Source organism: Microcaecilia unicolor, chromosome 6 (assembly GCF_901765095.1).
Source record: "Microcaecilia unicolor chromosome 6, aMicUni1.1, whole genome shotgun sequence".
In the NCBI taxonomy this organism is placed as follows: Eukaryota; Metazoa; Chordata; class Amphibia; order Gymnophiona; family Siphonopidae; genus Microcaecilia; species Microcaecilia unicolor.
Window position 1 is genome coordinate 47,258,679 of NC_044036.1, and position 15,747 is coordinate 47,274,425.

Genomic DNA, 15,747 nt, shown 5'->3' on the forward strand with positions numbered 1-15,747 from the left:
ACATGCGGAACAATGTGAAGCAACTGGCGGACCTGGTCGATAAGCTCCCGCCGGAGCAGTCCAGGCCTTTTCAGGAGGTGGTTAGGCAGCTGAAGACGTGCAGAAAGTTCCTGTCCAGGGGTATCTATGACACCTGTGACGTGGCGTCTCGTGCTGCGGCCCAAGGTATAGTGATGCGCAGGCTGTCATGGCTGCGTGCCTCTGACCTGGACAACCGCACCCAGCAGAGACTGGCTGACGTCCCTTGCCGGGGGGATAATATTTTTGGTGAGAAGGTCGAGCAGCTGGTGGACCAACTGCATCAGCGGGAAACCGCCCTCGACAAGCTCTCCCACCGGGCGCCTTCAGCATCCACCTCAGCAGGTGGACGTTTTTCCCGGGCCCGGCAGGCTGCGCCCTATGCTTTTACCAAGCGTAGGTACACCCAGCCGGCCCGAAGGCCTCGACAGGCACAGGGACAGCCCCAGCGCGCTCGTTCTCGTCAACAGCGTGCGCCTAAGCAGCCCCCTGCGCCTCCACAGCAAAAGCCGGGGACGGGCTTTTGACTGGATCCACGGGAACATAGCCGCCATCAAAGTGTCCGTGCCGGACGATCTGCCGGTCGGAGGGAGGTTAAAATTTTTTCACCAAAGGTGGCCTCTCATAACCTCCGACCAGTGGGTTCTCCAAATAGTGCGGTGCGGATACGCCCTAAATTTGGCCTCCCTTCCACCAAATTGTCCTCCGGGAGCTCAATCCTTCAGCTCCCATCACAAGCAGGTACTTGCAGAGGAACTCTCCGCCCTTCTCAGCGCCAATGCGGTCGAGCCCATACCACCCGGGCAAGAAGGGCAGGGATTCTATTCCAGGTACTTCCTTGTGGAAAAGAAAACAGGGGGGATGCGCCCCATCCTAGACCTGAGAGGCCTGAACAAATTCCTGGTCAAAGAAAAGTTCAGGATGCTTTCCTTGGGCACCCTTCTGCCAGTGATTCAGAAAAACGATTGGCTATGTTCCCTGGATTTAAAGGACGCATACACTCACATCCCGATACTGCCAGCTCACAGACAGTATCTCAGATTCCGCCTGGGCGCACGGCACTTTCAGTATTGTGTGCTGCCCTTTGGGCTCGCCTCTGCCCCACAGGTGTTTACAAAGTGCCTCGTGGTGGTAGCGGCGTATCTACGCAAGCTGGGAGTGCACGTGTTCCCATATCTCAACGATTGGCTGGTCAAGAACACCTCGGAGGCAGGAGCCCTCCGGTCCATGCAGTGCACTATTCAACTCCTGGAGCTGCTGGGGTTTGTGATAAATTACCCAAAGTCCCATCTCCAGCCAACCCAGTCTCTGGAATTCATAGGAGCTCTGCTGAATACCCAGACGGTTCAGGCCTTCCTTCCCAAAGCGAGGGCCAACAACCTCCTGTCCCTGGCTTCGCAGACCAGAGCGTCTCAGCAGGTCACAGCTCGGCAGATGTTGAGACTTCTGGGTCATATGGCCTCCACAGTCCATGTGACTCCCATGGCTCGTCTTCACATGAGATCTGCTCAATGGACCCTAGCTTCCCAGTGGTTCCAAGCCACCGGGAATCTAGAAGATGTCATCCGCCTCTCCACCAGTTGCCGCACTTCACTGCTCTGGTGGACCATTCGGACCAATTTGACCCTGGGACGTCCATTCCAAATTCCGCAGCCCACGAAAGTGCTGACGACGGATGCATCTCGCCTGGGGTGGGGAGCTCATGTCGATGGGCTTCACACCCAGGGTCTGTGTTCCCTCCAGGAAAAGGATCTGCAGATCAACCTCCTGGAGCTCCAAGCGATCTGGAACGCACTGAAGGCTTTCAGAGATCGGCTGTCCTGCCAAATTATCCAAATTCGGACAGACAATCAGGTTGCAATGTATTACACCAACAAGCAGGGGGGCACCGGATCTCGCCCCTTGTGTCAGGAAGCCGTCGGGATGTGGCTTTGGGCTTGCCACTTCGGCATGCTCCTCCAAGCCACATACCTGGCAGGTGTAAACAACAGTCTGGCCGACAGGCTGAGCAGAGTCATGCAACCGCACGAGTGGTCGCTTCATTCCAGAGTGGTACGCAAGATCTTCCGAGAGTGGGGCACCCCCTCGGTGGACCTTTTCACCTCTCAGACCAACCACAAGCTGCCTCTGTTCTGTTCCAGACTTCAGGCACACGGCAGGCTAGCGTCGGACGCCTTTCTCCTTCATTGGGGGACCGGCCTCCTGTGTGCTTATCCTCCCATACCTTTGGTGGGGAAGACCTTACTGAAGCTCAAGCGAGACCACGGCACCATGATTCTGATAGCGCCCTTTTGGCCCCGTCAGATCTGGTTCCCTCTTCTTCTGGAGTTGTCCTCCGAAGAACCGTGGAGATTGGAGTGTTTTCCGACTCTCATTTCGCAGAACGACGGAGCGTTGCTGCACCCCAACCTTCAGTCCCTGGCTCTCACGGCCTGGATGTTGAGGGCGTAGACTTCACTGCGTTGGGTCTGTCTGAGGGTGTCTCCCGTGTCTTGCTTGCCTCTAGGAAGGATTCCACTAAAAAGAGTTACTTTTTCAAGTGGAGGAGGTTTGTCGTTTGGTGTGAGAGCAAGGCCCTAGAACCTCGTTCTTGCCCTGCACAGAACCTGCTTGAATACCTTCTGCACTTATCAGAGTCTGGCCTCAAGACCAACTCAGTAAGGAATCACTTTAGTGCGATTAGTGCTTACCATTATCGTGTGGAAGGTAAAGCCATCTCTGGAGAGCCTTTAGTCGTTCGATTCATGAGAGGCTTGCTTTTGTCAAAGCCCCCTATCAAGCCTCCTACAGTGTCATGGGATCTCAACGTCGTCCTCACCCAGCTGATGAAACCTCCTTTTGAGCCACTGAATACCTGCCATCTGAAGTACTTGACCTGGAAGGTCATTTTCTTGGTGGCAGTTACTTCAGCTCGTAGGGTCAGTGAGCTTCAAGCCCTGGTAGCTCATGCTCCATATACAAAATTTCATCACAACAGAGTAGTGCTCCGCACCCACCCAAAGTTCCTGCCGAAGGTGGTGTCTGAGTTCCATCTTAACCAATCAATTGTCTTGCCAACATTCTTTCCCAGACCGCATACCCGCCCTGCTGAACGTCAGTTGCACACATTGGACTGCAAGAGAGCATTGGCCTTCTATTTGGAGCGGACACAGCCCCACAGACAGTCCGCCCAATTGTTTATTTCTTTCGACCCTAACAGGCTAGGGTTCGCTGTCGGGAAACGCACCATCTCCAGTTGGCTAGCAAATTGCATTTCCTTCACTTATGCCCAGGCTGGGCTGACTCTTGAGGGTCATGTCACGGCTCATAGTGTCAGAGCCATGGCAGCGTTGGTGGCCCACTTGAAGTCAGCCACTATTGAAGAGATTTGCAGGGCTGCGACGTGGTCATCTGTCCACACATTCACATCACATTACTGCCTCCAGCAGGATACCCGACGCGACAGTCGGTTCGGGCAGTCGGTGCTGCAGAATCTGTTTGGGGTGTAAATCCAACTCCACCCTCCAGGACCCGCATTTATTCTGGTCAGGCTGCACTCTCAGTTAGTTGTTCTTTCTAGGTCAATTTTCTGTTGTATCCTCGCCGTTGCGAGGTTCAATTGACCTGGGTTCTTGTTTTGAGTGAGCCTGAGAGCTAGGGATACCCCAGTCGTGAGAACAAGCAGCCTGCTTGTCCTCGGAGAAAGTGAATGATACATACCTGTAGCAGGTGTTCTCCGAGGACAGCAGGCTGATTGTTCTCACCTACCCTCCCTCCTCCCCTTTGGAGTTGCGTTTCATCTTTTCTTGCTTGTCATTCAACTGGCGGGAACGGTCACGCACGGGCGGGAAGACGGCCGCGCATGAGCGGTGGGCGTGCCCTGCGTGCGGACCGCCCGCGAAGCTTCTTCCGGTTGATTGGGGCTGCTGCGGACGTCACCCAGTCGTGAGAACAATCAGCCTGCTGTCCTCGGAGAACACCTGCTACAGGTATGTATCATTCACTAACTCAGACATGTAGGCTGGGGCTTCGCCGTGAATGATTTTGTGGACTAATGTGCATACTTTAAAAGTGACGCGTTCCTTGAGTGGAAGCCAGTGCAGTTTCTCTCGTAATGGTTTTGCACTTTCATATTTTGGCTTTCCAAAGATGAGTCTGGCTGCCGTATTCTGGGCTGTTTGAAGTTTCCTCAGTGTTTGTTCTTTGCAACCTGCGTATAGTGAGTTGCAGTAATCCAGATGGCTGAGCACGAGGGATTGCACTAGGCTGCGAAAGACGGATCTTGGGAAGTATGGTCTTATCCTTTTCAGTTTCCACATGCTGTAAAACATCTTTTTAGTTGTGTTGTTAGCGTGAGTTTTGAGCGTTAGGTGGCGGTCGATAGTGATTCCAAGGATTTTTAGCGTTTCTGAGATTTGAAGGTTCAGGTTTGGCTTGGGAACTGTATATTTTCAAAAATGTAATAAAAATTACAAGTTTAAAAAAAAAGACATTTTCAGAGCAGTGATGTGGTCATCGCTGTGCATGTGTTCTGTCCAGAGACCTTTGCAGCCTTTGGCAGATTGGTGTTTCAGGGTTCTTTGTGTTCCCCTTCCCAGTAAGACATTGCTTTTGTACATCCCATTGGTTTGGACTGGTCTAGGAGAATAAGGAAGGTGAAATTTATTCGTACCTGTGAATTTCCTTTCCTTGAGTCCAGTTAGGCCAGTCTAGGACCTTCCTTGGAAAACAGCTGTGTAGTAGATTTCTTTTGGGCTTAGCCTTCTCTCTTCTGAAATTTTGTATATAGTTCATACAGGGTTTGACAGTATGATACTGGAGGTTTTCAGGCTGCACCAGCCGTTTACACCAATGTCATTGGAATAGCTTTACCATCCTTACCTTCATCTGCTGGTAGGAGGACTCTTATTTATTTGGCTTTAGGGACGTGGAAATACCTAACACAACTCACCTTGAGCTATTACTGAAAAGTTTGTACCTGATACAGTGGAGGGTTAAGTGAATTGCACAAAATCACAAGGTGCAGCAGCTGGAATTGAACCAGGCTTCCCTGGTTTTTAACTCAATACTGCAACCACTAGGCTGTTCCTCCACTCAATCCACTAGTCTGGACTAGGACTCAAAGAAAGAACATTAACAAGTATAATTGCATTTTACTTTGTGTTTTGGACATAACCAATTTGGAATGTTGTTGCTGAATATATTGTCTTGTTGGTTGCAGACGCTCAAGAAGCAGATCAAGGAGGAGGTCACATTCTAAATCAAGAAGTAGGCGACGATCAAAAAGCCCAAGGAGGCGGCGATCACATTCCAGAGAGAGAATCAGGAAGTCTCGGAGTACATCCAAATCCAGGTAATATTCTATAATTAGAATTTGGCTTTTATTCAGAAAATTACTGTTGGAATTGATGAAATTGGCACCATCCTGAAATATTTCTGTTTCTTCTGTAAAGTGGACTTGCTTGGCTTATGTGGAGGAAAAAAGTGTCATAAGAGTGCAATAATTTTGAAATAATTTTTAGTTTTTACCCCTTGTTTAATTGATGATGATTGATAGCAGTGTTTGAACCTTAAATTTTTGCTGTCCCTGTTCTTGCTACTGATGTAGTGCAAAGTTTCTCAGCAAAGTTTGAAGTAATATGTGGGTAGGTTTTTTGACAGGGAGCATAAATTGCTTTTTTCAAGCAAGTTCTATCTAAAGTGATTTACAACAAACACTGTAATCAAATACATCCTAAAACAGTATTCATTAATATACTATGTCAGTTTTTGAAAATGTGGAAATATTATAAACTTCAGGGGCTGATCACCAAAGAGTACTAATTTAGTGTCGGCAAAAATCCAATATGTATCAAACATATGAGCACTTAATATTACATTTCTCTGAGGACAAGCAGGTTAGTTGTATTCTCGCAGCTAGATGAAGCCATCTGATGGAGCCCAGTGCAGATGCTAACTAGTGAGATGAATGTAGAAATTTCTAGCAGTGCCTCACTGCACATGTGCTGGTGCCTTCCCACTTGATTGCACAAACAGTCTTCGTACTGCAGAGCATGGAGGGATGCGTCTTCGTGTTCGCCTCTCAGTGTATTTTTTCTTTCATGCAGGTATTTTTCTTCCTTTTATAATTCTTTTCTTAATAATCTTTATTTTATTTTGTTTCGGCTTTTCAAGTTTCCTTTCTTTTTTGTGAGTTGCTAGGCTGGAGCACCGACCTGAATTTGAATGTTCCCTTTTTTTTACAGTTCATAATTGAAGAGTTTAATTTGGTCACGATTCTTTTTTTAATGTCTAAGAAGAAGAGTCGCAGTGTCTTCAAGAGGTGCACCCAATGTAATCTGTTGATTTCTGTGATGGACCTGCACTTGGTGCTTCGGGTGCCTTGAGTCTAATTCTTGTTCTCTCCATTTGAAAATGCAATTGACACAGAAGGTGCAGCAAGTCCAGCAAGAGAATCTTTTTGGTTCTTCGAAGGCTGGTCCATTGACATCTGCATTGGAAGCATTGACCTCAGTGGCAGCTCAGACTTCGACTACCACTGGAGTGCACCGGCATCAAGGAGGTCTTCACCTCTGTTGATACTTGCCACTGAAAGTAGTGCCCAGTACCAGTCAGCATCAGACTCAACACCAAGGGCCTGTATGGGTTCAACGGCACCTTCGTCAGCACCGAAGGATCATGATGCTGAGTTTCAGGGGAAGCCCAAGAAGCATAAGCATCAGTTCACACAGTACTGGGGCATCGCCAGTACCTGAGAAGCGCTGGCATCAGGAGGATGTCCCCCCCTCTTTGGTAGAGGTTACCAGTGGCAAGTCTCCAAGTAGCCATGTTCCCTCTTCTGGTTTGGCACAGACAACTTCTCAGGTTTCCTCTATCCCGGCTCCCTTGCCTTCCTTCGATGAGTAGTGCTGAGCCATGCTTAGGGAGGAGCTGGTGCAGATACTGCGGTTGCACTCTGCTCAAACATCAAGTAAGTGTTTTTTTTGCCAACTGCGGATTGACCCCAGATTCTTCTTGAGGCTCCTACCATGACTGTGGCGAGATGGGTGTTGACATCGACCCATGCAGTAACGCTCTCGATATTGTGGGTGGAAGCTTCCCTGGAGTCTGTGGGTAGGACTGTACCTTGGCGCTCTTCAGGACCTGGTTCCATTGAGCCACAGCAGGCACAGACTCACTCAGTCTGAGTATGGTGAAAAGTCTTGACTGGGGACCACTCATGGGACTCAGAACAAGACCCTCATTACTTCTCAAAAGAGGAGTCTTATGGGTCCCTTCTGATCTCTCCTTGCCTCAAGAGATGTGATTATCCACCTGAGAGTTTCTCTTTCACTGGTTTTGTCATGGAGATGGCTTTAGTCATTCCATTTAAGTTGGACATGGAGGAGGATTCCAGAGCAAAGATGTGATCTGTTCTGGACTATGAGTCACCTCCTAAGGAAGGGATTGACAACCAGTCAATCACCAGATAGGGAAACACACATACTACTACTGAAAAAGGTGTGAGTAAAATATAAATAAATAAATAAATACTCCCAGTCTGTGCACACACACTGCAACTCTTACATATCGCAGGAAGGAGTGACAGTGAATATGTCTAACTATTCAGGTGTTGGAGCTACAAGGGCGCGTGATAAACTACCCCAAGTCCTATGTTCTCCCGGTTCAGCAGTTTGGAGTACAAATGTGCCCTTCTCAATAACATTGCAGGCTAAGGCTTTTCTTTCCCCAAGCAAGAGCAGAGGCAAGCAGTTCACAGCTTGGCAGATGTTGAGATTAATGGGCCATGTGGCCTCGACAGTGCATTATCGAATTAGAATCTATTAAGCTATTATCGAATCAGAATCTAAACCCATACATATGTGCTGATGATGTAGCAATCTTTATCCCTTTCAAACACGATCTAAGAGAAATTTCCGATGAAATCAACCAAAGCCTACACACTATGAACTCCTGGGCAGATGCATTTCGACTGAAACTAAACGCCGAAAAAACCCAATGCCTAGTACTCACCTTGCAATACAACAAGAAGGAATTCACCACCATCAACACACCTAATCTAAGTCTACCAGTCTCTGACACCCTAAAAATCCTTGGAGTCACCATTGACCGACACCTAACACTTGAGAACCATGCAAAAAGCATAACTAAAAAGATGTTCCATGCAATGTGGAAACTAAAACGAGTCAGACCATTTTTCCCAAGGAACGTCTTCCGATACCTGGTACTTAGTCATCTGGACTATTGTAATTCACTCTACGCCGGCTGCAAAGAGCAAATACTCAAAAAAACTCCAAACAGCCCAGAACACGGCAGCCAGACTTATATTCGGCAAACCAAAATACGAAAGCTCAACACCCCTTCGCGAAAAACTACACTGGCTCCCACTCAAAGAACGCATCACGTTCAAACTTTGTACCTTGGTCCATAAAATCATCCATGGCGACGCCCCAGCCTACATGTCAGCAAAATTCGCCCTTTCCTCTCTGAGCACACCACCAGATCTCTCATCCACGCTCTCATTACCTCTCGCCTTGATTACTGAAACTTACTCCTTACCGGCCTCCCACTCAGCCATCTATCCCCCCTTCAATCCGTTCAGAACGCTGCCGCACGTCTTATATTCCACCAGAACCGATATACTCATATCACCCCTCTCCTCAAATCACTTCATTGGCTTCTGATCAGATATCGCATACAATTCAAGCTCCTCCTCCTTACCTACAAATGCACTCAGTCTGCGGCTCCTCACTACCTCTCTACCCTCATCTCCCCCTATGTTCCCGCCCGTAACCTCCGCTCACAGGACAAAGCCCTTCTCTCAGTACCCTTCTCCACCACTGCCAACTCCAGGCTCCGCTCATTCTGCCTTGCCTCACCCTATGCCTGGAACAATCTTCCTTTACCCATACGCCATGCCCCCTCCCTACCCATCTTCAAATCTCTGCTTAAAACTCACCTCTTCAATGCTGCCTTCGGCGCCTAACCGCTTGAGAAATATAGAATGCCCCAATCTATCCACCCTATCAGATTAACTGTTCACTTGTCCTCTAGATTGTACACTTGTCTTTAGATTGTTCTCTTGTCTTTTAGATTGTAAGCTCTTTGAGCAGGGACTGTCCTTCTATGTTTAAATTGTACAGTGCTGCGTAACCCTAGTAGCGCTTTAGAAATGTTAGTTAGTAGTAGTACCACCCAGAAATGCAAAAAAATCATCCCGCACATTCCTCAATCTTCATCCTCCCAAATGTAAAGGCTTGAAATACAAATCAGTGCATTCATCAACCTTTTCCTATACAAGCACACAGCTCTGGAATTCACTGCCACGTAACCTGACATCAATCTACGAAATGACCAATTTCCGCAAACTCCTGAAAACTTATCTCTTTGACAAAATATATCATAGAGAACAACACGCGTAACTCTACTTTCTTTAAGATACCGAAGAATGTTCTTTAATGTATTCTGCTTTCACACTATCATGCACCTAATGTGTATGGCTTTAACACTTTCATGTATTTTACCATCATGTAACCAAAACTTCTGCTAAAACAAATGTATACTCTCTTCTATTTCTAATATTATGTATTTCACCATCATGTACCCAAATCTCGCTGAAAACCAAATGTACATTCTTTTCTATTTCCAGTATCCACGATGAATTGTAAGCCACATTGAGCCTGCAAAAAGGTGGGATAATGTGGGATACAAATGTAATAATAATAATAATGTCACTCACATGGCACATCTCCTTTTGAGACAGGCTCAGTGGACCCTAGCTTCTCAGTGGGCTCAGGCGGTTGGGAATCTTGTGGATCTAATCCATATGCCTCCAGAGTTGACTCATGTCCTTCTCTGAAGATGTTAACAATGGATGCATCCAACTTGGGATCGAGAGCTCATGTAGCTGGGCTTCACACCCAGAGAACTTGGTCTGCTCAGGAAACAGCTTACCATATCAACTTTCTCGAGCTTGGGGCCATTTGGAATGCTGTAAAGGCTTTCAAAGGTAGCTACAGAACCAAATTATTCTCATTCAAATGGACAAACAGGTTGCAGTGTTCTATGTGAACAAGCAGGGGGCACTTGTGTCAAGAGGTAGTGGGGATCTGTCAGTGAATCCTCCTACACGGAATGATCCTCCAAGCCACATACCTAGCAGGAAAGGAAAACTGCCTGATGGACAGACTGAGCAGGGTTTTGCAACCACACGAGTGATCTCTCAACATGGGTGTAGCCTGCATGATCTTCCAAGAGTGGATCTTTTTGCCACTCAACAACAAGGTCCCCCAGTTCTGTTCCAGGATCAGATCACACAGCAGACTAGCATTGGATGCTTTTCTCCTCTGTTGGGGGGGGGGTCTTCAGTAATGTCTATCCCCCAATACCTCTCATAGGGTACTGAAACGCAAGCAACACCAGAGAACTATGATCCTGAGGCAGATCTGATTTCCTCCTCTTCTGGAATTGTCTTCTGAATATCTGTTGAACTTAGAATGTTTTCTGATCCTCCTCATGCAGAACGAGGGATCCCTTCTCCCAACCTCCAATCGCTGGCCCCTCATGGCTTGGATGTTGATAACAGAGAATTCGATAGATTTGATTTAGAGGAAACCTTTGATAGTGTCTCTTAGGAGTATATATAACAAATGCTGGGGAAATTTGGGCTAGAGGGGGAGATACTGTGGTGGATTCAAATACTTTGTAAGGACCCTATGGCACAAGTATACTCAATGGTGGAGGAACTCCTTATTAGAGAGAGGTACAAGACAAGGGTGTTCTCTATCGCCGACCTTGTTATTTATGGAGCCTGCTGGACAGGATAGGGAGGTAAAAGGATTACTAAGGGGGAGGGTTATGAATTGACAACATCATTATTTGCAGATAATGTTTTGATCCTAATGGGAAATCTTGAAACCCTGCCATGGGTGCTAGATCATTTGCACATCTTTGGCCAGTTTACAGGGTTGCAGTTAAACAGGGAAAGCCCTTACTAGGTCTGGATTATAACATGGGGCCTTCTGGGAGGGGTTTTTCTGCTACAGTGGGCAAGAGGCAGTTCAAAATATTTAGGGCATCCCAAATAAGGTAGGGAAAATGTGTACTTCTAACGTCTCTCTCAATAGCAGACTATGGACTTTCCTCCAGGAATTTGTCCTAACCTTTTTAAAACCCAGATACACTAACCACTGTTGACAATATTGTCTGGCAAAGTGTTCCAGATCTTAACTATTTGTTGAATGAAAAAATATTTCCTCCTATTTGTTTTAAAAGTTTTTCCTTGTAATTTCCTCAAGTGTCCCCTAGTCTTTGTACTTTTGGAACAAGTAAAAAAATCAATTTACTTCTCATTCTACACCACTCAGCATTTTGTAGACCTCAGTCATATGTCCCCTCGTCCGTCTCTTTTCCAAGCTGAAGAGCCTTGGAATATCTTCCTCTTTTCCTCATATGAGAGGAGTTCCATCCCCTTTATCATTTTGGTCGCTCTTTTTTTAACCTTTTCCTAATTCCACTATATATTTTTTGAGATACTATGACCAGATCTGAATGCAATACTCAAGGTGTGGTCATACCATGGAGTGATAGAGGCATTATAGTATTTTTAGTCTTATTCACCATCCCTTTCGTAATAATTCCTAGCATCCTGTTTGCTTTTTTGGTGGACCCTAGAATCAGGTAACTTTGATTTGGATTATTCTTTCCAGTGTGCATCCCTTGCATTTGTCCACATTAAATTTCATCTACCATTTGGTTGCCCAATCTTCCAATTTCCTAAGGTCTTCCTGCAATATTTTAGTCCGCATGTGTTTTAACAAGCATGAATAATTTTGTATCATCTGTAAATTTAATCATCTCGCTCACCGTTCCGATTTCCATAGCATTTATATATATGTTAATTCTCCGAGGACAAGCAGGCTGCTTGTTCTCACTGATGGTGACGTCCACGGCAGCCCCTCCAATCGGAAACTTCACTAGCAAAGTCCTTTGCTAGCCCTCGCGCGCCCGCGCGCACCGCGCATGCGCGGCCGTCTTCCCGCCCGAAACCGGCTCGAGCCGGCCAGTCTTCTTTTGTCCGCACTCGGTACGGTCGTGTTTTCGCCGTGTCGAGCCCCGGAAAGTCGACCTCGCGCGTCCAATTTGTTTTGAACGTGTTTTTTTCCTTCGGGAAAGCTTTGTCCTAGTCGGGAAGTGCTCCGGAAACCCCCCGCCGGGTTTCGTGTAAATCCTCCCCGTACTTCCAGCTTTTTTGCCCCGGTAAGTTTTCTTTCGTCGTCGGGGTAGGCCTCTTTTCGGCCTCGGTCGAGATTTTTTCTCCCCCTAAATTTGGTGCTTCAAATTTCGCCATTTCGGCTTTTGATTTCGCCGGCGTGATTTTTCCGCCCATGACATCGAAGCCTTCCAGCGGCTTCAAGAAGTGCACCCAGTGCGCCCGGGTTATCTCGCTCACTGATCGACACTCGTCGTGTCTTCAGTGTCTGGGGGCCGAGCACCGCCCTCAGAACTGCAGTCTGTGTTCCCTGCTTCAAAGGCGGACTCAGGTAGCGAGACTAGCCCAGTGGAACGTGTTGTTCTCGGGCTCTTCGTCGGCATCGGCACCGGGATCTTCGAGTGCATCGACGTCGTCAGCGTCCAGACCTTCTTCCTCGGCCGCCCCTGCATCGAGTGCATCGAGGCATCGGGCCTCTGCATCGGCGCCGAGACATCGGATAGCTGCATCGACGTCGGTGGTACCAGGACCTCGTCTGCTGATGTCGTCGGACGGTGGTGCATCGGGTGGAGTGCAGGTGAGGGCTGTCCATTCCCCTGCTGGTGGCGGTGAGCCCTCGGGTGGGTCTCCGCCTACCCTGAGGGCTCCTGCGGTACAGCCCCCCCGAGATCGACCTTCTTCAGTCTCGGCCCCGAGGAAGCGACGGATGGATTCGACGTCCTCCTCGTCGGTGCCGGGGAGCTCCGGTGACATGCTTCGGAAGAAATCGAAGAAGCATCGACACCGGTCTCCTCCCCGTGTCGGCACCGAGAGCTCTGGGTCGCCGAGGGATTCGGCACCCAGCAGGCATCGGCACCGAGAGGACCGCTCACCCTCTGTTCAGGAGGTGTCGATGCGCTCCGCTCTGGACAGCCCGGAACAGCCTCCACGCCCGGAACAGGTACTGACGTCGACGCCTGCATCGACCTCTCAGCCTTTCTCTGCAGCCGCTCTAAACGAGAGCCTCCGGGCCGTTCTCCCAGAGATTCTGGGAGAGCTGTTGCGCCCTACCCCTCCGGTACCGGCGGTGCTTGCGCCACCGGTACCGTCGAGCGTGGCGCCGGCTGGCCCATCGCCCAGGTTGAGGTCCCCGACGTCGGTACCGCGTGCGGTACCGACCGCGGCCACCTCCCAGGAAGGCTCCCCGACTACGTCGGCGGAGGGAGCTTCGCCGATGCGGGCGAGGGAGTCTACCTCTCGACGCCCCCATCGTGGACGGGGTTCCACGGAGTCGAGCAGGGCGAGGTTGCAGACACAGGTCCGTGAACTTGTGTCTGACACCGAGGGTGAGGCCTCGTGGGAGGAAGAGGAAGATCCCAGATATTTCTCTGACGAGGAGTCTGAGGGTCTTCCGTCTGATCCCACTCCCTCTCCTGAGAGACAGCTTTCTCCTCCCGAGAGTCTGTCTTTTGCCTCCTTTGTCCGGGAGATGTCTACGGCCATCCCCTTCCCGGTGGTTGTGGAGGACGAGCCCAGGGCTGAAATGTTTGAGCTCCTGGACTATCCTTCTCCACCTAAGGAAGCGTCCACTGTTCCCTTGCACCATGTCCTGAAGAAGACATTGCTTGCGAACTGGACCAAGCCATTAACTAATCCCCACATTCCCAAGAAGATCGAGTCCCAGTACCGGATCCATGGGGACCCAGAGCTGATGCGCACTCAGTTGCCTCATGACTCTGGAGTTGTGGATTTGGCCCTAAAGAAGGCTAAGAGTTCTAGGGAACATGCTTCGGCGCCCCCGGGCAAGGACGCTAGAACCTTAGACTCCTTTGGGAGGAAGGCCTACCATTCCTCTATGCTCGTGTCCAAGATCCAGTCTTACCAGCTCTACACGAGCATACACATGCGGAATAATGTGCGGCAGTTGGCGGGCTTGGTTGATGCTCTTCCCCCTGAGCAAGCCAAGCCTTTTCAGGAGGTGGTCAGGCAGCTGAAGGCGTGCAGAAAATTCCTGGCCAGAGGAGTTTATGACACTTTTGATGTTGCGTCCAGGGCCGCTGCTCAAGGTGTGGTGATGCGCAGGCTCTCATGGCTGCGTGCCGCCGACCTGGAGAATAGAATCCAGCAGCGGATTGCGGACTCGCCTTGCCGTGCGGATAACATTTTTGGCGAAAAAGTCGAGCAGGTGGTAGAGTCTCTCCACCAGCGGGACACCGCATTCGACAAGTTCGCCCGCCGGCAGCCTTCAGCTTCTACCTCTACAGGTAGACGATTTTTCGGGGGAAGGAAGACTGTTCCCTATACTTCTGGCAAGCGTAGGTACAATCCTCCTTCCCGACAGCCTGCGGCCCAGGCTAAGCCCCAGCGCGCTCGCTCTCGTCAGCAGCGTGCGAATCAGCAAGGCCCCGCGGCTCCCCAGCAAAAGCAAGGGGCGAGCTTTTGACTGGCTCCAGCAGAGCATAGCCGACATCCAAGTGTCAGTGCCGGGCGACCTGCCTGTCGGAGGGAGGTTGAAAGCTTTTCACCAAAGGTGGCCTCTCATAACCTCCGATCAGTGGGTTCTCCAAATAGTCCGGCAAGGATACACCCTCAATTTGGCCTCACAACCTCCAAATTGTCCACCGGGAGCTCAGTCCTACAGCTTCCAGCACAAGCAGGTACTTGCAGAGGAACTCTCCGCCCTTCTCAGCGCCAATGCGGTCGAGCCCGTGCCATCCGGGCAAGAAGGGCTGGGGTTCTATTCCAGGTACTTCCTTGTGGAAAAGAAAACAGGGGGGATGCGTCCCATCCTAGACCTAAGGGCCCTGAACAAATATCTCGTAAACGAAAAGTTCAGGATGCTTTCCCTGGGCACCCTTCTCCCCATGATTCAGCAAAACGATTGGCTATGCTCTCTGGACTTGAAGGATGCCTACACACACATCCCGATACTGCCAGCTCACAGACAGTATCTGCGATTTCAGCTGGGCGCACGCCACTTCCAGTACTGTGTGCTACCCTTTGGGCTCGCCTCTGCGCCCAGGGTGTTCACAAAGTGCCTAGCTGTGGTAGCAGCGGCGCTTCGCAGGCTGGGGGTGCACGTGTTCCCATATCTCGACGATTGGCTGGTGAAGAACACATCCGAGGCAGGAGCCCTGCAGTCCATGCAGATGACTATTCGCCTCCTGGAGCTACTGGGGTTTGTGATAAATTACCCAAAGTCCCATCTTCTCCCAGTGCAGAAACTCGAATTCATCGGAGCCCTGCTGGATTCTCGGACGGCTCGCGCCTATCTCCCAGAGGCGAGGGCCAACAACTTGTTGTCCCTCGTCTCGCGGGTGCGAGCGTCCCAGCAGATCACAGCTCGGCAGATGTTGAGATTGCTGGGCCACATGGCTTCCACAGTTCATGTGACTCCCATGGCCCGCCTTCACATGAGATCTGCTCAATGGACCCTAGCCTCCCAGTGGTATCAGGCCGCCGGGGGTCTAGAGGACGTGATCCACCTGTCCACGAGTTTTCTCGAATCCCTGTATTGGTGGACGATTTGCTCCAATTTGACTCTGGGACGTCCCTTCCAA

At 49.7% G+C, this 15,747-nt stretch overlaps 1 protein-coding gene across 7 annotated transcripts in view; it reads left to right on the plus strand.

Moving 5' to 3' along the window:
• The window catches only part of SRSF11 (serine and arginine rich splicing factor 11), a 202,495-nt gene that overhangs the window by 120,563 nt on the left and 66,185 nt on the right, over nt 1-15,747 (plus strand). For all 7 annotated transcript variants that reach the window (XM_030205240.1, XM_030205241.1, XM_030205242.1 and 4 more), the window contains one exon: nt 5,219-5,350. In XM_030205240.1, coding sequence (XP_030061100.1) covers nt 5,219-5,350 — 132 coding nt within the window. The remainder of the gene's footprint in view (nt 1-5,218; nt 5,351-15,747) is intronic.